This window comes from Mytilus galloprovincialis, chromosome 11, assembly GCF_965363235.1.
Source record: "Mytilus galloprovincialis chromosome 11, xbMytGall1.hap1.1, whole genome shotgun sequence".
Lineage (NCBI taxonomy): Eukaryota > Metazoa > Mollusca > Bivalvia > Mytilida > Mytilidae > Mytilus > Mytilus galloprovincialis.
Genome location: NC_134848.1, coordinates 636,428 through 662,211, shown reverse-complemented (window position 1 = coordinate 662,211; position 25,784 = coordinate 636,428). Strand labels below are relative to the sequence as shown.

Below are 25,784 nucleotides of genomic sequence, written 5' to 3'. Positions count from 1 at the left end.
GTTGCGATTACTTGCAAAGAATTATATAATAATATTTTGTATATTTTAGCTAATTTAATTCGTTCAGAAAGTGTCATAGGTTTACATGTATTTCCAAAGGTAGACTCAAATGGTAGACAGAACACTGATATATTGCACAGTTATCTTTTAATTAGAAATCTTGTATGACACAACAGCAGCAAGTTATTAAAATAAGTTTTATTCTATTCAGACGTATGAACAATAAAAATATGAAAATTGTAATCTTAGCATGGAGTCGATACGAGGACAATGTACATGGAGAAATAAATTGACTTCTGACAATGCTTTAATTCGACGTATTTCACACAGTTATCGATATGCAATGTAACATCTGTTTTTTTTAATACGACTACCATGCTAGAACTAAACCTATTTGTTGATCTTTCAATGCATTTGTATATAACGGTTGATGTATACATTGGTTAACCAGAAAGTAAAGTGTTAAATGTAAGATCAATTTTATATAGGCAGAATTTGCCAAACCCGCGAATTCAATAAACCACGATAAAACATCAGTCTTCAATCCACAAATTCAGAACAACGAAAATAATTCAACCTACAACAGTGAAGGATATAACGTTTTCCAATGTCAAGCACAAAGGATGAAAGCCCAGATTGGAGGGAGGCTAAAAGTTTGTCGGAATGTATGATGTACACACAAGAGAGAGGAATTAACTGTGACGTCACTTTCAGAATAGGGGAAGACAAAACTCCAGTGAAGGCACACAAGTATATGTTGTCAACTCGAAGCCAAGTGTTTCATACAATGTTCGAAGGACCGATGTCAGAGACAGGAGATATAGATATACTGGACATTGATACAAATACGTTTAACCTGATTTTAAAGTAAGTAAATGTTTTCTGTAGGAAAATAAATTGTAATTTTTAAATTTTTATTACTGATATATAATCAAAATGCTTGTAAGCACTGAACGGTACAGATTGCTTCAAATTATCAGTGGGAAGTAGAATTAATAATTGCATTGGTTGTTGTTGATTTAACAGCTCTTCTAGACAAAGGGAGATACCTCCAATTTTTAAATTGAGATAACTTTAACATCGACATCATTAATAATTTTAGAGAAGATATTAAAATCCAGCACCTTGTAAAAGTTATGTAATTTTCTTGACAAGTGTAAAATGGTTTTGTACCTTGAATATCTGAGCATATATTGCATCGATAAATTTCTGGAAATGTAGGATATACAAAATGTTATAATCAATTTACTATATTTTGTGTATCAAAAAGGTAGTGATAAGTCTTGGAAGATTTAGATATCAAGTCAGTCCCATAAGGTTTTGATTGCATTTCATGCAATCTTTTCCTCAAAACCCACCGCATTTCGTAATAGAGATTCATCAGCGACGCCTTACTAAAAACAGAGTGAACAAGCAAATTAAGGTACGAAGTTGAATAGCATGGAGGACCCAAAATTTCAAAACGTTTTTTTTTAAATAGAGCTTAGGTAAAATTCTCGATGTATAAAATCCCTAGTATTTTGAAGGAAAAAAAAGTTTTGAAGTTAATCTATTAATTATATTAATGATACTTCACAGAACTGCCGACTGCTCGGTTGGTGATGGTTTTCTGAGAAAGCGGTAGGGGAAACCTCGTTTAGTGTAACAATTCTTTTTGGGATCCTCTTCGCAGTCCGCGTTTAAACTAGAAAAAAATCAGACACTTATTTGTATTTAAACACATACATTTTTCCCATCCTCGCTTTTCTTCGCGCTGTTTCTAATTTACATATTTTCTGACAATATACATACATTGTTGTATATTGTATTATTTAATACGTGCACTAGGAAATATTCATTGCGAGTTCCTTTGAAAAATATTTTCATTGTTTCAATGTGTACCATACAGTTTGGTAAAATCATAATACCGTATTTTTACAGATATATTTATACTGACAGCAGCATTATATCAAACGATAATGTTGAGAATGTCCTTTACGGTGCAGAGAAGTACATGCTAACGAGTTTGAAAAAGGCTTGTGAAACATTCCTCAAGGAAAGCCTTTCATATGACGTTGCTGCACAATACCTTTATACAGCTTATCAATATCATATGGACGAACTCCGGCAACGTTGTGTATCATACATAAAGAAAAATACAAGAAACTGTTTACAATCGGACTACGCAGTGACGCTTCCAAAGGAATGTATAGAAATCATTCTGATGTCGGATTATCTAACTTGTTCCGAGACCGAACTTTGCATGTTTTTTATGAGATGGATGGAAATGCAATGTCAGATAAATAACCGTGACAAGAACGGAGAAAACATGCGAGAAATGGCAAATAAATTGCTCTATTTAGTTAGATTTCCAGAAGTTGATATGACGTATTTTTCTGAGAATGTTTCCAAATCAGGTGTTCTGAATCCTAGTGAGATAATATCAATTTATCAATCTCACTTTGGAGAAATGAATGATTTATTTCCCAATCAGCCAAGAAATCCATATGGAAAGAAGCAATATAGAAGCATCTCAAACCGATTTAGTGGTATGCATTTGAAAAGAAGTACTAAAGGATTACATGCGTTATCATTCTACACAAGTAGAGATGTAGGGTTAACTGGTGTGGTTATAGGTTGTCCGTTAGTCGATTGGAAAAAACAAGCAGTTTTATCTTGTACACTGAAAGCTGAACTCAAAGTACTTTCTAATAACAACAGTCCTGTTGCTAGTTCGGTGAAACAGTTTCAGTTGGCTAGAGAGAACGGCGAGATGTATGGTAAATGTTACGATATGATTCTAAGTAACAAACTAAGAATTGATGCTAATCAATTATATACATGCACTTTAACAATGGAACTTACCAAAACAACCTCTGTGGAATACATGTGCTATTTTGGAACTAGTGGAGCTCAACAGACTACTAGTGACGGTGTAACAGTCATTTTTCAAAATTCATCGAGATCCAATGCCGGAACAAACATTCGAGAGGGTCAGTTTGCTGGATTAATATTCGACATTTGTTGTACAAAGGAAAATTAATTGTTGTCTATTTAAATCATACTTTATAAAAGATGGGCTCACCTGCTTTAATGTTTATACTTGGGTAGTACATGTATGTGACCTGGGTTTATGTAAACAGATAGCTTGTAAACTAACATTGTAGCTATAAACAATTTATTCATCAGTACTTTAGAAAAATAAAATTATTAAGATCATCATTGAGAAATTACACATGTTCAATGATAGTATACTAAAGCATTACATAGGTAGCAGCTTTATGTTATGATATATCTGGTTTAACTCTTAACACATTATGTGCCTGTACCAAGTCAGGTTAGTGTTTAAGCTTTCTTTCAAACATCTAGTTCAGTTGGGACTTTACCTATACAACCATTTTATATGAATGACTTTCATGTTAAAAAAGGCAGGAAATTTAATTTTTGCTTTTTACGTGTTCTCACTAACGCTATTGTTCTATAACAGCGGATGAGTGTGCGTTCTCACTGTATACCGATGCATTTTTGATTGAAAACGTTTTTGTCAACCCTATTGTTCTATAGTGTCGGATGTGTGTAAATACAGATTTATTTCAAGTGTGAAACCTTCGTTTTTATTTCACTACAAAATCACGATATTTCATTTCATCAATTGTCACGAAAATCATAATGTTTTGAGTGTTTGCTTCAGTACTGAGTGTGGATGTTTATCTTGTAAAAGTGCCAATCTGTTTATTATCTTTTTATTATATGCTTTAATTTAAATACAATATTTTATACAACATATTTAAATAAATATCATCCTGGCCAAGGTACATCACAGGGGTTCCATGGTTTGCAGGATTTGTCGGGAGAATTATCCTGAAAAAAAAGAGTATTCATCATAATGGTCATAAAATAACTAAATGTACTAAAACTTTTAGATATTGTGAACACTTAATTAATTCTAACACGGGAAGCTGTGTGTTATTAGTTATTTATTAGTGGTTTGAAATATACGTAGTCTAACTAATATTGATTGATTTTAAGGGTTAAATGTTTTATGTTTATTCAAGATATTGGGGTCATGGCAATTTATGCGACTGAGTCAGATTTTCAAAGTAAAACTTTGACGTACAAAGCGAAACTCCACAAAAGGAGATTTAATTACTACACAAAGGAGAGATATACTCCACAAAAGGAGAGGAACATACTCTGCAAAATGAGAGATAACAAAAAGCTAACCAGTCAGAGAAGCAGCAAATACACAACAGCCTTTGTGGATTTTGCTTTTTCCACATGCTATAATCTCTTTTTTATGACCCACATACGGCACTATATTTTTCGGTCTGTGCGTTCGTTCGGCCGTTCGTCCATCTGTTCCGCTTCAGGTTAAAGTTTTTGGTCAAGGTAGTTTTTGATGAATTTGAAGTCCAATCTAAGTACACATGTTCCCTATGATATGATCTTTCTTATTTTTATGCCAAATTAGAGTTTTGACCACAATTTTACGGTCCACTGACCATAGAAAATGATAGTGCGAGTGGGTCATGCGTGTACTATGGACACATGCTTGTTTTTAAAAATTTAGTTTACATATGCTAATCTGCTTTTTCAATTGATTGTACTTGCAAGTCTTATATTCAACAAAAGAAATTGCATGTCCACTCACTCCTATGGGTGGGCAGAGTGGACAAGCCATAAATTTTGCCCACCCGGAGCCCACTCTGACTGAGGGCAGATAGACAAAGCAAAATCCACATGAACTGTAGTATCCACATGAACTGTAGTATCCACATGAACTGTAGTATATCATTTTGTGAGTTTTTGGTTTGAATGAACAAAGGATGAAACCAAATACTACTTAATATGAAAACATAAAGTTGCCTCTTATTTTCAAAGAAGTTCTTCCTAAATTTACTTTGTTCCCCATTTTCATAAACGGACATTTTTGTAATGTCGATAAATAGCTTCCTCTTAACTTCAACACGGAGCAAAAAAAAAAACCAACTCTCACATTACTGAAAGTTAAAGACGGCCCTAGCCACTTATTGTTTGTTTTATAACTTAAGCATATAATTCTTGTTTTTCCTTTGATTTTACCAAATTAAAAAGCAACGTCAAATAGTAGCTGAACAAAACCTGTACTCACTAATATTGCCATATCTTTGTCATTTAATGACCAATCAAATACTAGCATATTTTCTTCTATTCTACTAGAATGTACAGATTTAGGAATTGTTATGAAACCATGTTGTAAACTCCATCTAATAAGTATTTGTGCTGGTGATTTGTTATTTCTGAAAAAAATAAATAAGTGCATTTGTTTAAATCAAAGAACTATAAATAAGAAAATGTGGTATGTGTGCAAATGATTGAACTCTTGATGCACCACGACAGGTATAATGAATAACAAACAACACTTTTATAGAACTATGCATTCTGTTCATAATCAAAGTAAAATTAAACAAATATGATATTAGAAAGAAAAACATTTTCGTCTGCTTTTATCTTTGGACGAAATTTCTATTTGGGACTTTAAAACGGGCCCTTTTTGACAGTTACCGTGGAACGAGCAGGAAATGAGTTTATCACCCATCTCGCTCATTGTTCGCAATAGGAACTTTTGCATACATAAAAATGTTCCTATCATTTTGTTGAATATCCTATATGATTAAACGCCCTGACCTTTAGTTCTTTTTTCATGAGTTGTCCCATCTTGTACTAATTCTATCTCCTTCCTATATCTTCGTTATCCTTGCAATTTAGTCTGTCTAGTATTGATTTACTTCATATTTAGGTTGCATTTATGTCATATAATTGTAGGTTGTTTTTTATTACTACGTCTTAATTTTCAATGGTAGTGGTCTTGTATTGTCTTGTTTTCATCTTCATTTTTTTTAATTACGGCATTCAGATTTATATTCACGCTAGATATAGAAATTTTTCTTGATTTTATGCAAAATGTGACTATAATTATGCACACAAACCTTTTTGAAATCTCACAAAGTGTTTCATCATCAAATCTTTGTCCTTTGACGAGAGGAGCATATCCCATGACTGCAATATTATTGTCTCTACAGTATTTAACTATATCCGGTTTCTGTTGCCATGGATGCAGTTCTATCTGATTAACCGATGGTACCGGAAGTCCATTAGACTTTATACCCTCTAAATGTTGGATACCAAAATTGGATACACCTACAGATCTATAAGATAAATCTTCCGTTACACACATAATGAATTTTGAAAATAACTCTCTCATATAACAAACTAGTGCTGTTTTATGTGTGACATTAAAGATCATTAAAGTTATAGCACAGCGATTATTAAAATGTTAATGTTTGATTGAGATAAATTCACTTATCTTACTTTCTATACATTTCTAGGAATATGATTGGTTAAAAGCGTCCTCGTGGAAACCGTGTATATTTAATATTAAGTTAGTTGGGAGGCGGAGCTTATTTCATACACGGTTAGTTGTGGAGTTACGTCCCTTTATATTCCATATAAGGTAATAAGGAGGCGGGGCTTATTTCATACACGGTTATAGTAGTGGTGTTAGAAAAACAAAACAATACTGAGAAAAAATCTTAAAGGTTTCAACAGACGAAGAAAGTGATAATAAAGTGAAATAAATTCATAAAACATTTTTTGAATCTAACAAGTTGTCATTGTTGGCATCTGTTTTTGTAGGATCAAAGGAAGTAGTTTCTTAATCATGTTAATGCTAACTGTATTGAAGACTTGCTCATAATGACATTTTGATAGGTCACTAGTCTAAAATTTACACGTTAAGATAGTCGGTAAGATAAATTCGTTACATAGTGTGCTAGTGACGTAATACGGGTCAGTAAATTCTATATGGGGATTCGAGCTTCGCTATTCAAGCTTCGCTATTCGAGCTTCACTCTCACCCCATATGGAATTTACTGACCCCATATATACCGTATTAGGTCACTAGCACACTATGTTACTAATAATATTCATAAAATTGAGAATGGAAATGGGGAATGTGTCAAAGAGACAACAACCCGACCAAATAAAAAACAACAGCAGAGGGTCACCAACAGGTCTTCAATGTAGCTATCTTTACCAACGGAAAAGAAAAATAGAACAGCGCTTTGTTTTGCTATTCTTTATTAATTTTCAAAGTAACAGACTGAGTATGGCTTTCAATACGAAGCAACATCTCGCATTTCAGTAAGTTTCAGACTTCTATAAAAAAAAAAAATAGAGAAATAATTGAAACAGTTAGACAACAAGTAATAAATAAATATAAAAATAAGAAGCTGTGGTAGAAATGCCATTGCAATGAGACAACTCTCCACCAGAGACCAAATGACGTAGAAATGAATAATTATAGACTATATATATGATACGTAATTAATAAAATATTAATAATGTTATAGGATTACTTACCTAATAAGACCTTGTTCCTTCAGTTCCAACATGGCTTTGTATGTTTCGATTATTTTACCACTTTTTGGTGAGTGCACAAGGTAAAGATCTATATACGGTACATCTAGCCTGAAAATTAATATGTTTGCGTTCTTGTTGAAAGTATTATATGTTAGGTAAGATTAACATTGTATATTCGCTGAAATTCGTCAAAATTCTGTTGCAGCCATTGAATATTTGAATGGATGTGTAATTTTTAAACTGACAACATGCAATCTTAAAATTCCTAGAGAAACTGGCAGATGTTACATTGATTATATATGTAATGAAAGTGTTGATGATGAATATCATTATTTATATGTATGTAATAATACTACTATCACTGAACTTTTGAAGAAATATATTCCGAAATATTGTAGAACAAACACTATCGATATACTGAAAATGCAAAAAATGCTGTCAATATGTTACTGTCAGTTATTGCATAATTTATCTTTATTTATCAAGAAACTATCTACACTTATACACTCATCTTAAAAGATACATATACCTTAAAGTTTTGTTATCTTTAGACAGAATACGCTTTCTCTCTCTTTAAAGTCTAGATGTGCCCTTGGGCACTTCTTTTCCTTGTTATATTAACGAAGATAATATGCTAATCTGTACCAAATTGAACTCGGCTGAATATGTCAATAGACTGCGGTAGAACCCGTATAATCTTACCATAACGGAAACGCGTTTGGACAGATACATCAGTTATTAGATAATTACTTGGGTGGCATTTTTAAACGTGGTGTCAGTGAAAATTGCCTACTTTTCCAAACTTTCTTTGAATATTTTCTGGCATCGATCGTAACCATTCTCACTGAGCTTTGTGACAATAAAAACATCTTCTCTGTTTAATCCGGATTTCTTTAGTTCTCTTCCTACATCGGCTTCATTCCTGTAACAAGAGACAGAGGATACAATAAAGTATTTTTTTTCTGTAACATAAACGAGGACCAGTGTTTATAAAAACGAAGATGTGTGACTGCCAATGAGACAACTCTCCACAAGAGACCAAAATGTCACAGAAATTAACAACTATAGGACTGTACGGCGTACGGCCTTCAACAATGAGCAGAACCCATATCGTTGTATGTATATACCTGTCATGTGGTGTTAACAGAGGAAATACTAATACTAAAAACAGCGACAATCATATACCAATAGATAATTAAGTTATGCACTTAATCCCGATATCAAAAAAGTTTTTAATGATAATAAAAAAAAAATTACTATCAAAAATCTGCCATAAACAAATAAAAAAGACGCATGGCATAAAACAACCATTAACACGAACGAAAATGCGGCTTTCACACTGTTAAGAAGCTCCTGACTTTGAACAGTGTCTTTGCTAAATGTTGATTTTGTAATCTAAAACCTTCATTCTAAAATAAAACATATCCCAGTATATTCGGTACACAGCAAAGATAACAGTAAAATCCATGTTAAAATGTATAAAATTTCTTCGCTTTAAAATTGTTTGCTGTATCCTAGCATGTCCACGTTTGACTTTGTATGAGATATACAAATTAGCAGGCACGTACAATGAGAATAGGAAGTTGAATCCGGTGCCTCGTGTAAAGAGAGTACCGCGCCATATATACGTTTAAAACTCTTTCATCAAATCTTTAAGGGGTCATAAGGTGAACTGTTGTAAAGCATAACTTCTGTCCCTCTCTTAATAAATCTCATTTTCCAGTGGCCGTCCAAATTTCGCCAACCTTAATTCCGGGCAACCTCAATTGCAGGACTTTCCTATTGTATTGACTGTAAATTTGTTCTCGTCCTGAACATGCATGAAATTTGTCACTGAACGTTAAGCAACCAACAATTAATCAAATTTGTTCTCTTCCTAGGCATGCATATATTATTTGTCACTGAATGTTTAGCAACAAACAATTGATTAAATTTGTTCGACCTGAGAATGCATGAAATATTTGTCACTGGATGTTAAGCAAGCAACAACGGAAATGTGTCCTTGTTCAGAGAATGCAAGAAATATTTGTCACTGAACGTTAAGCAACCAACAATTGATTAAATTAGATCTTGTTCTGAGAATACATGAAATATTTGTAACTGCACGTAAGCTAACCTTAAGCAACAAACATTTGATTAAATTTGTTCTCGCTCTGAGCATGCATGCTATATTATTCTTTGAAAGTTAAGCAATAAACAATCGATCAAATATGATCTAGTCCTGAGCATGCATTACATATCTGTCACTGGACGTTAAGCAATGGGCGTTAAAAAACCAACAATCAATCAAATTTATTCTCATCTGGAGCAATCATGAAATATTTGTCACTGGACGATATGCAACAAACAATAAATGAAATGTGTTTTCATCCTAAACATGCGCAATATATTTGTCACTGGACGGTAAGCAACCAACAATCAATCAATACATTATTATGACCCTTTATTCTCTATATATTCCTATCTATTAAGTCTTATGTTGTTATACAATATTATAAAATTGAGAATTCAACCAGATCAAAGAGGAGAAAACAACACAAATCCACCAATGTGAGAAAATCCCGCACAGGGAGGCGGCCTTAAGCTGAATTTGGTGTATTGTTTCGTTGTGTTTTAAATCTCATTATCATTTCCTCACATTTACTTTAATTGATATTGATATACATGATATAGGCTTTGAAGAAATCAATGTGTAATTATTTACATAAATGTATGATAGCTAAAAGATTATACTGTTACATGTATAAATGTCTAAGTGATGAATATAAAAATAAGATTTGGTATGATTGCCAAACGAGACAACTCTTTACAATAGACCGAATGACACAGAAATTACCAACTATAGATCATCGTACGTCCTCAAACCGCATAGTCAGCTATAAAAGGCCCCGAAATGACAAACGTTTAAGTTTGTATTTATATAGTTACCTACTCATACATTTCAGCCGTGTCTATCATTCGATATCCCTTCTGTAATGCAAACGCTACGGCTTGTTCTGTCTGACCACCCGGTCCTGGCGTGGCTCGCCACACACCAAGTCCAAACAGTGGCATACTTCCGCCATCGTTTAGTGTTATCTTAGATGTTATGTCTGTAGCTACTGATGCCATTCTTCTTCTCATAATATAGTGGTATGGTTCTGTGTATAAATAACAAAATAAATGTCATAAATATATGTTGTACATTAAGTACGTTTTGTAGATAATTGTTTGCAACCAGATTTTTACTAATAATTAGTTCTAAACACAATCGTTTTCAATATTGGAGATTTTGTTGGCACTTGATTTTACTGAATTTTTATTTGAATGATGCATTTTCTTTATAATCTAACATGTCTGAGTATAAACAAACAATTATAGCCTAATTTTATTCTCTCAATGATAATGAAAAAAATATGTAATCACATTCTGTTATATTATTTATTATAAATCTATTTTTAATATGTACGATTGTGGTTACAAAATCATTTTCAATCAGCTTTGTTTCCGTCATAAACAAACTACTATGTTGCTTTCTTTTATTTACTTTTCCATTGTTTTCTATTGTTTCACTCAAATCAGGTCGATGACTGCATGGACGACGATATATATATATATAGTGTACTGTTATCGTAGCTGACTATATATTGTTTTTGTTGTGTTGCCGTTATGCAAATCTATATTTATAGGTTTCTTTTCATCAGGCTTAAAATTCTTCCCAATCATTTAAAATTGTTAAACATTATTATGTGTTTTTATTTGTTTTTATCAAGACGTTAATTATGTCTTGCAAATAAAAAAAAGAATACGCTAGTGAACCAAAAGTATACATTAGAAATACATTAATATCTTCATTTATCAAGTATGAATATATCAACAACTCACATGTGTTTACCTTGTCATGTGTTGTGTGTGTAATGATTTATTTACCTAACACACAATCACAGGTACAATGTATATTTCAGATAAAACAAAGTTACCTCCCTTTCACGTGGGGTAATTTAAAAATCTACTGTTTCATGATATATTATAATTTTTTTTTATCTATATGAGTGTATACAAATACATTCGTAACTTTTCATAACTGTTCAGCTCTTTTGTATTGTAAATTTAAGATAGTTTAGATAACTCCCACCTTATTCATTTATAAAACGAGCAACCATCAAGTTGACATAAAAAAGGGGGGAAAGTATATGGTTTGAGGTAGATTTTTTTGTTCGAACAAAGGCTAAGCGTGTATTATTTTAAAGGTTAACACTTATAGGTATGGGGAAAATTTTAATTCAGATTTTTTTTTGTCAACTGTTTGACCACAATTTTTCCATCTTATTCGGGATCAGATTTTTTTAAGGAAAAAAAATCATAATGTTCGTTCTCTAAACACTTATAGGCGACATCAAATTAATCTTCGGGTTCTTTGTATTCCTTTCATCAAACGGTAGGAGCGAGCGAATAATTTTGATTAATAGATTATATCTTTATTGTGCATAAGTTTGACATATATTATCAAACATAAAATATATATTCTGTATTTATAGCTACTCGTCCTTCTCGAATGATTCCATTCGTACTAATCTAAAAACTGCTTTAGAAATAAAAAGTCTGAAAGGATTCAAAATTTAGTTTAGGATGTTGAGCTTTACCTATTGTCCTTATGAATTTAAACTTTAGACGACCTTTTAGGAGTTACTGTCACTAAAATAACGAATATTACAATCTTTGCACATTTCCTTGAAACCTATAATAAAAAGGAGGGTTTCTTATCGTCGAGTTGCAAGTTGCGAGTTAAGAAAGTCGAGTAGCGAGTTACAAAAGTCGAGTTGCGAGTTAAGAAAGTCGAGTTGCGAGTTACAAAAGACGAGTTGTAAGAAAGTCGAGTTGCGAGTTACAAAAGTTGAGTTGCGAGTTAAGAAAGTCGAGTTGCGAGTTACAAAAGTCGAGTTGCGAGTTACAAAAGTCGAGTTGCGAGTTAAGAAAGTCGAGTTGCGAGTTACAAAAGTCGAGTTGCGAGTTAAGAAAGTCGAGTTGCGAGTTACAAAAGTCGAGTTGCGAGTTACAAAAGTCGAGTTGCGAATTACGAAAGTCGAGTTGCGAGTTACAAAAGTCGAGTTGCGAGTTACAACTGGCATATAACGGATTAGAATTCAACAAGCATAGAACGAATTAGAATACAACTGGCATATAACAAATTAGAATCCAATCTTATTGTGCCTACAAGTAGTAAACAATCGTACAATACTCGACTTTCATCATCGGATAATTTTATTGTCCCTAAATCAAATACAGAATTATACAAATCAAGTTTTTCTTTTAGTGGTCCAAAAGTGTGGAATTCACTGTCCAGTGAAATTAAAAAATCAAAAAGTATATCTGCATTCAAAAACTCTTACAAGTCATTTTATTTTTAAAAGTGTAGAATTTATAAATTAAGCCACAATGTATACCATAGTTGTTTTTGTTGTTGTTGTTATATAACTTTATATACGTCTATTGTTTACATGTGTGTAATAGTAGATTAACTATTTTTTATTCATATTGTTAACATTGTTAACATTGTATGCATGTAGAGAGCCTTATTGAAAATTGGTTTAATCCAAATGAGTTACTCTCTTTAAATAAAGATATTATTATTATTATTATTATTATTATTATTATTATTATTATTATTATTATTAATACAACTAGCATAAAACGGATAAGAAAACAACTGGCATATAACGGATTAAATACAACTGGCATATAACGGATTAGAATACAACTGGCATATAACGGATTAGTATACAACTGGCATATAACGGATTAGAATACAACTGGCATATAACGGATTAGAATTCAACTAGCATATAAAGAATTAGAATACAACTGACATATAACAGATTAGAATTCAACTAGCTATATATAGCATATCAAGAATTAGAATACAACTGGCATATAACGAATTAGAAGACAACTGACATATAACAGATTAGAATTCAACTAGCTATATATAGCATATTAAGAATTAGAATAAAACTGGCATATAACGAATTAGAAGACAACTAGCATATAACGAATATGAATACAACTGACATATAACGGATTAGAATACAACAAGCATATAACGGATTAGAATTCAATAACATATAACGAATTAGAATACAACTGGCATATAACGAATAAGAATACAACTGGCACATAACGAATTAGAATACAACTGACATATAACGAATTAGAATACAACTGGCATATAACGGATTAGAATTCAATAGCATATAACGAATTAGAATACAACTGGCATATAACGAATTAGAATACAACTAGCATATAAAGAATTAGAATACAACTGACATATAACAGATTAGAATTCAACTAGCTATATATAGCATATCAAGAATTAGAATACAACTGGCATATAACGAATTAGAAGACAACTGACATATAACAGATTAGAATTCAACTAGCTATATATAGCATATCAAGAATTAGAATAAAATTGGCATATAACGAATTAGAAGACAACTAGCATATAAAGAATTAGAATACAACTGGCATATAACGAATAAGAATACAACTAGCATATAACGAATTAGAATACAACTAGCATATAACGGATTAGAATACAACTGACATATAACGAATTAGAATACAACTGACATATAACGAATAAGAATACAACTGACATATAACGAATAAGAATACAACTGGCATATAACGGATTAGAATTCAATAGCATATAACGAATTAGAATACAACTGGCATATAACGAATTAGAATACAACTAGCATATAAAGAATTAGAATACAACTGACATATAACAGATTAGAATTCAACTAGCTATATATAGCATATCAAGAATTAGAATACAACTGGCATATAACGAATTAGAAGACAACTGACATATAACAGATTAGAAATCAACTAGCTATATATAGCATATCAAGAACTAGAATAAAACTGGCATATAACGAATTAGAAGACAACTAGCATATAACGAATTAGAATACAACTGGCATATAACGAATAAGAATACAACTAGCATATAACGAATTAGAATACAACTAGCATATAACGGATTAGAATACAACTGACATATAACGAATTAGAATACAACTGACATATAACGAATAAGAATACAACTGACATATAACGAATAAGAATACAACTGGCATATAACGGATTAGAATTCAATAGCATATAACGAATTAGAATACAACTGGCATATAACGAATTAGAATACAACTGGTATATAACGAATAAGAATACAACTGGCATATAACGAATTAGAATACAACTGGCATATAACGAATTAGAAGACAACTGGCATATAACGAATTGGAATGTAACTGGCATATAACGGCATGTTACGACATATAAGGAACACATCGAATATCATCTGTTAAACGAATAATTCATTACAGTCAACGGACTTATGAAAAGTGTGGCTGATTTGACTTAAACGTGTGAGTTATTAAAACTACACAATGAACTTATTAGTGAAGGTTATCTTATGCATGTTGTATAAATACGATGTTCTTTGAATATTATTTACATTTGCACTACCATTCTTCGCTGTGAAGACCGTAGTTTGAACTATAATTGTTAATTTTTATACATCCTTGTACATTGTTACGTGGATCGAGAGTTGTCTCATTTGGCACTCCCATCACATCTTCTTATTTATGTAGATAATGAAAATTTATATCAATTTTTTTTATTCAGTTTTATAAAACTATAAAATCAGTACATATTTTGAATTTCCAACCATAAAATCATTTCAAGTATTATATATGACCAAAATATATGAAAATAGATGAATATAGAAATTGAATGTGTTAGATGCTTTAAATGGTGATACTAAAATGGACGTTCATACCTATAAATCGAAATTAAACTGACAACGCCAACATATTGATATAAGAAAAGGATCAAAAGACATCAGAATTCACAATACTCATCATCTTTTTCTGGATTATTTGAAACCAATATAAGTTATTAATAAATTGATCATTGTTGTTTGAAAATTTTAAATCAATTTACACACTAAATGAAAGCCCAGCAAATTGTCCTTGACTTATGTCAGTTCCACCACTCTCTTTAGAGTTCTTAAACTTTATAGTCACTCCAGATTGCTGGTCTGTGACAGACTCGTTACAGTTTGTACCACAATAAGTCTGATGTCCAATATCATCCATTTGAATTATGTAATCTCTCATGGAATGAACACGAACTGGTTTTGAAAAGTTCATTTGCCAAATTTCACCGTTATATGGTCCATAGTTTGTTGGTTGGTTTTCATGAAACTTTTCCTCGTTGGAATCGTTCATTATTCGTATGCTTATATTTATTGAACCCTGGTTTTGTTGGAATCCATAGTTATATCCTGCTGGTGCAACATAAGGAAGAAAAATTACAACTCCTTTGAGCCAAATATCTTTATCTGAAAAAAATATGAGAGACTGATTTCCCGATGTTCCAATTGGTCCAGTAATCTGTCCATATCGATTGATGCTATAGGTTTGACGTTTAGTTACAGGAGCTCTCAAACTACTTGGAAAGGCTTTTGATATTACACCGAAATGAGACTGATAAATGGATACCATTTCGTCACTCGTAAGTAAACAAGAGCTAGCAACAGCTTCAGAAAAGAATTTCATTTCAACATTTGGGAATCGTATCAGAAACAGGACACTTCCAAGAGCTTCTCTGATATTTCCACCAGAAGACTCTAACTTGGCAAGCTCACACTGGTGTTTACCCCATTTTAAAATAAATTGACATATGTCTGTTTCAGTGCAGTCTAGATAATCTGATTTCAAAATTATCTCCAAGCAATCCCTGGAAAGGCTTACTGCATGTTCTGACAGAAGGCATGCCTTTGTATTCGTCTCTATATAGTCTAAGCTATCTTTTTGGAGCTCTGACAGATGGTATTGGTATGCTGTTTGTAAAGCCTTTGTCGCATGCTCTGATTGTGCCGTTTGTTTAAGAACTGTCTCGCATTCTCCCTTAACTGCAGCTAACATGTACTTATCAGCTGCATACAACATCTCCTTCACATTGTTGTTTGTTATTGTGATGTCGTCGCTATAGAAATATCTATAAGAGAAAATAATTAACTTCATTTTAAGTTCACTTAATAGATTCAGTTCTTCCAAACTGCCCTTGTGGGTTTACATTAATAAAAACATATTCGATTCCATCTGTGAAACTGTTATTCCATAACTGTCAACCAACTGGTAATGGCGTCCGTAAAGTTTATGAAGGAAAGATTTCAACTTTACCATTTGGAACTCTTGATTTAATAGCTTCCTTGTGAGCTGTAAACCTCTATCAAGGAAATCATGAGAGGAACTACAAGCATGGAAATATCGTATCAATTGGGAGATATATAATTCGTATGCAGGCGCGGCTAGAATGTTGCTACTCAGATATGGAAAGATCACAATTGGGAAGCTGATATAATCTCTTTTGTTTTAAAGTTTTGTTTTTAACCGACCCTCATTGTCAATTTCTAGATGTAGGTCAAGATATGAGGCCGACGTTAGGTGATACACTTGCATCTTGTTAAATTCATCACAATGACTAGTGACTTCGAGATAAAGAACCTTTTTTGTTTTTGTAATGAGCGTCTTTATGTAGTAAATTTGTGTCCGAAATAGCTTTAATTTTCTATACCGTTTGACATGTATGTGTTATTACGATTACCACAACACTTTCTAGTATGCAGTTACTCCGAAGGAAAGCTATCACAAGTCAATGAACGAGAGTGCTGAAAGAAGCACTAACAATCAAAATACGATATTCTTTTTTTTGTAAATTAATTTCTTTTCATGTACTCACTTTAGAATATCTCGAAAGGTATCTTCATCCACATCGGGTAGAATTATATCCCCTTTTTCTGGTAGAGACCCTTCAAACATTGTATGGAAGACGGCACTTCGGCTAGACAGCATGTACCGGTGTGCTTTAATAGGAGTTCTATCATCTCCTACTCTGAGTGTGACGTCACACATGATCTCGTTTTGCAGCATATACATCATACATTCCGGCAAACCTTTGTTATCGCGCCAGTCTGTTGTATTATTTGCATCCATCTAAAATGAATTTGTGAAATAGTTAAGTATCCCAAATATACATACCAACTATCTATATCTATATGCTATTAAATATTATTAATTAATATAAATACACTTTTAAATAGTTTTAGCCGGTTTGTCTCCGAGCCGACGATTGTCTGAAGTATTATATAAGAATAATCGTTAGTAAAATAGAGAATAGAAATTGGGATGTTACTTCATAACTTTATATATATAGCGCTTGTTTTAATTAGCGTAGGTTAATAGATTAAACCACAAATAAAGTTCCGTATCTGGTTTCTTGCCGTCTACTCTACGTTTTGTAAGCAGACGAAAATTCCTTACTGGTGGCACGGTAGTATTTCCTGGCCCATAAGGGATAATGATAGGATCTTCACAACTTTCTAATACTGCCCTAAGTTCTACATACACAGTTATCTGAAGTACTTTCATTATATTATTCAGAAATTAATTTAAATATGTATCATAATCGTTTACTTTTTTTGCTATCTTTAAAAACCTAAGGCTAGCAGTGCATTGATGTCTTTTATCATGCATTTAATACAGATTTTTTTTTAATGTTAAAAATTCATGTTCACCTGTATCATGTGTTTGTAAAATTATTTCATCCCTTAGCTTGGGAAATTATGTTCAGTTGATACTTTATGGTTTGTCCAAAAACAGTGTTCATATACTTTGTACACAAAATAACAACCTAAATTCCGGAATGCAATTACTACAGTGCTACCAACAACTCGCACCATTCAAACGCTCTCACTTATTTTCACAACTTGCACCATTTCATCAAACTCCCAACACTCAAAAAATTAAACCACTGTTACAATAGACTATTACATTTTTATTCTTCGACGCCTTACATCGACACAGGATGGCATCAAGGCAAATTTTAAAATAGCCTTCCAACACGTCCCAATTATTTGGACTGATATGCATGTAACAACAAGTCATATCGTCGTGTCTAATATAATTATAGATTATTACATGGCATTTTTCATATTGACCTGGTATCAGCCCTAGACTCCCATATCAAGCCAGAGGGCTTGATATGGGTCGTGGGCTGATACCAGGGACCATATGAAAAATGACATGTAATAATCTATTTATCACATATTTTTAAGCAAGAGAAAACAAATAGCTTACACCAAATTATGTTTGATATTTCATCAAAAATCAAAAAGATATTTAACGAAAATAAAATAAAAAATGTATCACTGTGAGTTAAAAAAGTTCGTATCACAGTAGGTAAACAACGTTTTGTGAAAAGTTTCAGAAATGATTAACAATAAATATATTAATTCTAAGAATTGCAAATATTAAACGACTTTAAAATGTTACATTACAAATGTTAAAAATGCTTAAGAAGAATCCTATATCGCTACTCATTCCAGTGTGGCGTCATATATTTTATAAATTCTTTATGACGTCAAAATTTTACGGGAACTTTTGTGATTTTCACTGTTGATTTCTACTTTTTTCTTCTACAGCAGATTCGTAACTTTCTAAATTTCTTTTCATTGTGCTCAACTTGTTTACAAATAGTCTTTGATTGACAGTTTACCGGAAGTTAAACTCGGGGGCTTGATATGGATTTCGAGGGCTGATATCGATATCGGCCCCGAGGGCTGATAACCAACCTTGACTTCCGGCTATTATTGGCCATGCAAAAACGTACATATCAGTACAAAATATGTGATAAACAATGATATCACACTATTTACATCCAATATTCTGTAGTGAAAATTAGTTACCCGCAGTGGCGGATCCAGAAATTTTCATAAGTGGGGGCCCACTGACTGACCTAAGAGGGGGCCCGCTCTAGTCACGCTTCAGTGATTCCCTATATAAACAACCAAATTTTTTCCCAAAAAGGGGGGGGGCCGGGCCCCCTGCCCTCCCCCTAAATCCGCCTCTGACCCGGAATAAAAACGTGGTGGAATGAAATTACGATTACATTTTCAAGATGTCCTAAATTTTTGGACTACTTGCATCAATATTTCATTTACATGTTGTTTTAATACTATTATTGTCTGTATTTGGATCACGCCTCTATTGTGCTCTTTCCATGTAGATAAAAATATTAAATTGAACAACTTTTACTATTAAATGATAAAAATAAGTAACAAACCTTGTTGATATCTCACAGTAAACTGGCTGTTTATCAATACGATTTTCCGGAAAAGGAAGTATCGATCACAAAAAAATATGTATTTTTAGAACAGGCAATTGAGAATTACCATACGTATTTGTCTATTTTTGTAATCTATGAATAATGAACTCTTTAATACAATACGTTTACTCGATCTGACTAGTTAAGGCCCTCGTTAACCTGACTTTTATAGTTTGTTCTTAATAGCTGACTCTACTTTACTATAATGGTCGCAGTGTTCTGATTGAGTGGAGAATTGAGTATTGATACTATTTGTGTAATGATTTAATGTCGCATTTCAAAAGCAATACTAAAAGAAGAAAAGAAATATAATATATTGAAAAGTTTTACTCAAAAGTTTTTATTTTTGAAAATTTCGAAGACATGCATGCAGCTCAGCTAGTAAGACATGTGCAGATTGAAACGAAGGGGGGAGGGGGTACAAATTCATTAAATTTAAAGTTAAGCATACACATGATAGTAAACATTTATAATTAAATTCTAATTGAACTGTTAAATATTTACAAAAACAAAATAGATTATTTTATAATTTTACACCAGTGTCGATATTTTTGTATCGACAATGGTTTTTAACGGACATTTTACTTGCAATTGCATAAAACATTATAACAAAATGCTAAAAATGCACGGCTGTTTATTGTTGAATCTTTGTAAATACATAACATTTCTTGAATGGGTGGAAAATATTGGTGTATGCAATAGGTAAGACATTTTATGCAGAAAACATATTTTTCCTATAATTAGATTTATTTGAAAAAAAATAGAAGGGTTTAATGAATTTTTGAAAACAACATCCAGTTGATTAAATTGAATAAGTATATATACATAGGGCTAATATAAAGCAAGCAAAAGATGATTTTCATGTTCATGTTTTGTGTAATTCAAAAATTGAGGTATAAATGGAAGTGATGCTAAGGAGGATTTATACTGAAAAATCCAACTTTTTTTCATTTCTAATGTGACTGAAACTTTTTTCTGTGCATTGATATTACTGTAAAAGAGAGACTACTGATACCAAATGGCTATTCAAACTCAAAAGTTTAAACTAAAATGCTGAGGCTAAAAAATAACAAAAAAATAACCAGAAAACCAATAGCACACAAAACACAAAATAGAAAACTAAAAACTGAGCAACAGTTTGTTGCTTACTGTAGTACCAACCCACTGATAAGTCTAATGTAAACATTCTGGAAAAGTGGACGGATTGTAGTTACGACATTAGAAAGTTTCATCGTTATTCTCCAGCTACGATAGTAGAGTGCCATATTTTTTTTCTTGTTTGTCCGTCCGTGGGTTCATTTGTCCGTCCGTATGTTCGTCTTTCACGCTTCAGGTATTTTTTTTTGTTAAGGTTGCACTTTGTAAATACAGCTGTTTCTCAAAACACGCCTCTTTTGGGGAGATCTTGAATATTCATAGAAAATTAATTTTGTTTACATACTGGTTACCAGTTATGCTTTCTGTGTTCCATCTCACAGAGACAACTTGGAAATGTGACCAGTAAATAAACATGTGCACATTGTTTACATTGAAATCTGTGGTAACCTTTCACTCGAGGTAGGGGTAGTTAAGAAAATTAGTGTTAGTTTAAAATCTGAGAAGTTCAGGTCATATAAACGTTGAAAATATGCCGCACAGCCCTATATTTTGACCTTTAAAAAAAATGTGGAGCATATTACCTTTCAATTATAGGATAAGTTTTTTTTTTAAACTTCAGAGTAAAAGTGGTACAGTTTTAGCCGTAAAAGGAGTTCCTATGGAAAATTGCATTGTCAATATTTACAGAAATGCAACCTTAAGGTAGTTTTCTTAAGGAAGTTCTAGTTCAATCAAATTGAAACTTAGTACACATGTTTCGTACATTATGACCATTCCTATTTTAATGTAAATAATAGTTCTAACTCCAATTTACGGTCCCCTGAACATACACAATGATAGTGCGAGTGGAGCATCCGTGTACTATGGACACATTCTTGTTTATATCTATCCTTATACATGATTTATCTATGAAGATAATGTTGTATATAATTGCCAATGATACAAACTCTCCACAAGAAACCAATTGACATAGAAATTAACAACTACAGGTCTCAGCATGGCCTTCAACAATAAACTTAACCGCATAGTAAGATATAAAAGGCCCTGAAATGACAAAAGGGTAAGCAATTATTCTTGTTTGTTTTAAATTTTGTTTTATTTTTCATTTCATCTGTAAACCACGAACTCTCTTATCATGCTTATCATGCTTATTGTCATGAATCTAATGTATTATTGATCCTTCTATCAAATGTATTTATTGTTTGAATATAGGAGTAGTCATAAGCAGCTTGAGAATATTTTCTCTGACAATTTTTAACCAAGAAGAGATGATAAAGACAAATGCCAAGATATAAATGAGCTACTTTGCTGGTAGAACACTCTTTGACTAACAGTATCAATACAGATGTTTAGATCCAGGATAGTTATAAAATGAGAATTTCGTTATTGTCAGTATATACGAAAAAAAACCATAAATACAAGGCCAAACCATTATAATAAATATGCATAGGCCTAGAATAAAGGAATATTTGAAGTGCAATTATACATAAATTAAAAATGATTTGTGTATCAGAAAAGTATATAATTTAACAAGAAAATAGTTATGATATAGGCAAATTTAAAAAGATCATAAGATAAAGTTATTATTAAAAGTATCATTTAATCTTCAATCTGCATTTATAACCGTGTATAGATATAAGTCGATGTGTTATGAGTGCTAACGAGACAACTCTCCAATTTCACAATTTTAATGTAAACCATTAAAGATCAAAGTACGGTCTTCAACACGGAGCCGTGGCTCACACCGAACGGTAAGATAAAAAGGGCCCCCACAATGACTAGTGTAAAACCATTCAAACGGGAAAACCAACGGTCTAATCTATATAGTCTATATAAAAAACGAGAAACACGTATGAACCACATCAACAAACGACAACTACTAAACATCTGATGTTTAAGTAAGTACGTTTTCTTTGATTATTCTGAAAGTATTAATTTTTTTAATGTCAGTTGCTTGATATTTGTGATTTTACTTTTTGCTTGAAAAAGAAAGGCGAAAGATGCCAAAGGGACGTTAAAACTCATGCAAGAGTCGAAAATAAACTGATAACGCATGCACAATAGCTAAAAAGGACAATAAAGATCAACAAAAAAACAATAGTATATAACTCATTATCTTTTCCTGAATGATTTAAAACAAATATAAATTAAACATAAATTGTCGATTATTGTTTGAAATTTCAAAAAATCACTTTACACACTAAATGAAAGCCCTGCAAATTGTCCTTGATTAATTTTAGATCCTGCAACTATCAATTGAGAGTTCTAAAACTTAATAGTCTCCCCGGATCACTTGTCTGTGACAGATTCTTTACAATTTACACCATAATAAGTCGGATGTTCAATCTTATCCATTTGAATTAAGTAATCTCTCATTGAATGAACACGAACTGGTTTTGAAAAGTTCATCTGGCTCAATATCTTTAATTGTTTTTACATAGGCGGTAATGGTAACGTTTTTTCCTGTAGCTCAGTCCATATCGTAAACTTGGATATGTATGATAGCTCGTTTCGAAGCTGTGACATTTTCACATATGTGGTTAAATTTTCGGGGTACGAAGTGGGATTACTTTTTCCGTAAATTAGCAAACCCCGAACATCCTTTTGTGATGCGGCTCCTTGTGGTAAAATATCCCCCTTTTAACACAATAAGTTCTTTGAAAATTAAATACTTTGAACACATTCAATAGCTCCATAGTTTTTACACATTTATTCTATGTTCCTCTACTTTCCTAATCACCACAAATAATTAAGTTCAGTCATTTTTTAAAAATAGAAACATGTCCAATATCACTACACAGAGATTTTTTCTTTACACGTGACTTTTGAGTTCCTCATTTCGAGGCGCATAAGGGATGTTGTCCCATCTGCCAAATTTGACCATTACTTGGTCCATAGATTGTTTATTTGGTTTCATGAATCTTTTCTTCGTTGGAATCGTCCATTATTCGTATGCTAATGCTTCTGAAACCCTGTTGGTTTCCAAACTGGTTGAAACCTATTAGTTGAACATAAGGAAGAAAAACTCCTTTAAGCCAAATATCTTTATCTGAGACAAAAATGAGATACTGTTTACCTGATGTTTCCCATCGGTCCAGCAATCTGTCCATATCTAGTGATGTTATAAGTTGTTCGTTTAGATACGGGACCTCTGAAACTACTTGTAAATGTTTTTGATATTACACCGACATGGGAATTATAAATACATAGCATCTCATCATCTGTAAGTAAACAAGAGATAGCCACCTCTTCGGAAAAGAATGTCATTTCAACATTTTGAAATCTTATCAGATACAGAATATTTCCCAGAGCCGTTCTAATATTTCCGCCACAGGGCTCTAAATTAATCGCGGGTGACCTTTTCAGGGCATACGATACAGTTTTGATCCAAGTTTTCTTTGTGGAAATTGCACGTAAGATATTTTTGCATTTTAATAATTCAAATGTGTATTAAATATGATATACCTTCACGTGCTAAATTAAGAGACAAATTGGGTCGAACTTTTTTGACATTTGATTACAATTTCAGTTTCTTGGACATTTCTATCATTTGGCATGTATGGACAGACATAATTATTTGTTTTGTTTCAAAAACTCAACTAATGCGGATTTTTGTAAAATAGATAAGGAATATATCTTAGATTGTGTAATTAAATAATTTACGCTTTTAGAAAAACAAACGGTATTTTTTGCTCCATAATTGTCTAATTAAATAAATATCGGAACAAATAATATTCATACAATTTCAAGCCAAATGTCTTTTGAAAAAGAAGGGGTTCATGTACTCGTTTAAAAAATAATGATTAAAATCACTCGAAAAATGCATCTCTTTCCGTTATTTCCGATTAATATACACCTTGACCTACTACAATCACATTGGGTAATTTAGAAATCAATTTATTTCAATTTCATGATATATGTGTATGGAGAAGGGACAGTCAAACTCATAGATCGAAAATAAACTCACAACGCCATGGCTTAAAATAAAAAGACAAACAGACAAATAAGAAATTAATAAGAAATTTGAAAAATGAAATACATGACTATTATAAAGATTTATATATATAAATTGAAAACAATGGACGAAAGTAGCAAACTTTTTTTTTCTGTAAAAATACTTAAAATCTTCACTTCGAACCAAATTTTACTTATTGTTGAATGATTTTTAACTAAACTTGATATAAGTGAGCATGTAATGGTGTTGACATAGAAAATGGTCGTAACATTAAAATTCCCTGTGTAAAACCTGCAAAATCATCGAAGTTTCATAAAGTCATTATGAAATGTTTTTCATTGGAAGTTTAAACAAGAATGTGTCCTCAGTACACGAATGCCCCACTTGCACTATCATTTTCCATGTTCAGTGGACCGTGAAATTGGGGTAAACACTCTAATTTGGCATTAAAATTATAAAGATCATATCATAGGGAACATGTGTACTAAGTTTGAAGTTGATTGGACTTCAACTTCATCAAAAACTACCTTGACCAAAAACTTTAACCTGGAGCGGGACAGACGGACGAACAGACAGACGGACGGACGGACGCACGGACGAACGGACGCACAGACCAGAAAACATAATGCCCCTCTACTATTGTAGGTGGGGCATAAAAAAACAACGATCAATCAGTCAATCAACCAAAGAAATGCAGAGTTATTATTATTAGTAGTAGTAGTAGTAGTAGTAGTAGTATTAGTAGTAGCAGTAGTATCATTTTTATTATTATTATTATTATTATTATTATTAGTAGTAGTAGTAGTAGTAGTAGTAGTAGTAGTAGTAGTAGTAGTAGTAGTAGTATCATTTTTATTATTATTATTATTATTATTATTATTATTATTATTATTATTATTATTATTATTATTATTATTATTATTATTAGTATTAGTAGTAGTAGTAGTAGTAGTAAAAGTATTATTATTATTATTATTATTATTATTATTATTATTATTATTATTATTATTATTATTATTATTATTATTATTATTATTATTATTTCATTTCAATATCACATGGTTTTAAAACACTTAGTAAAGTTGAAGGTTGCAATTTGTAAATACAGTTGTTTCTAAAACCATGCCTC

At 32.0% G+C, this 25,784-nt stretch overlaps 2 protein-coding genes across 2 annotated transcripts in view; both read right to left on the bottom strand.

The window, feature by feature from the left end:
• LOC143051488 (aldo-keto reductaseMSMEI_2347-like) overlaps positions 1-11,311 on the bottom strand; it is a 260,937-nt gene extending 249,626 nt beyond the window's left edge. The window contains exons 1-5 of the mRNA XM_076224352.1: positions 11,245-11,311; positions 10,313-10,520; positions 8,174-8,302; positions 7,381-7,488; positions 5,949-6,167 (exon numbers count right to left, since the gene is read on the bottom strand). Coding sequence (XP_076080467.1) covers positions 5,949-6,167; positions 7,381-7,488; positions 8,174-8,302; positions 10,313-10,503 — 647 coding nt within the window. The 5' untranslated portion in view covers positions 10,504-10,520; positions 11,245-11,311. The remainder of the gene's footprint in view (positions 1-5,948; positions 6,168-7,380; positions 7,489-8,173; positions 8,303-10,312; positions 10,521-11,244) is intronic.
• Positions 11,312-15,288: 3,977 nt separating this feature from the next.
• On the bottom strand, positions 15,289-19,614 carry LOC143051487 (BTB/POZ domain-containing protein 2-like). The gene is made up of 3 exons (XM_076224351.1): positions 19,561-19,614; positions 17,179-17,432; positions 15,289-16,434 (listed from the first exon to the last, which is right to left on the bottom strand). Exons 2-3 carry the CDS (start codon positions 17,430-17,432, stop codon positions 15,372-15,374), a joined length of 1,317 nt encoding a protein of 438 aa, XP_076080466.1. The 5' UTR covers positions 19,561-19,614; the 3' UTR covers positions 15,289-15,371.
• Positions 19,615-25,784: the final 6,170 nt, after the last annotated feature.

What these genes read in the sequence shown, in the direction of transcription:
- LOC143051487 (XM_076224351.1), bottom strand. Translation starts at nt 17,432, where the DNA reads ATGGATGCAAATAATACAACAGACTGGCGCGATAACAAAGGTTTGCCG. An exon ending in ACCTTTCGAGATATTCTAAA is followed by an intron (nt 16,435 to 17,178) that starts GTGAGTACATGA and finishes TTTCTCTTATAG; the next exon opens with ATATTTCTATAGCGACGACA.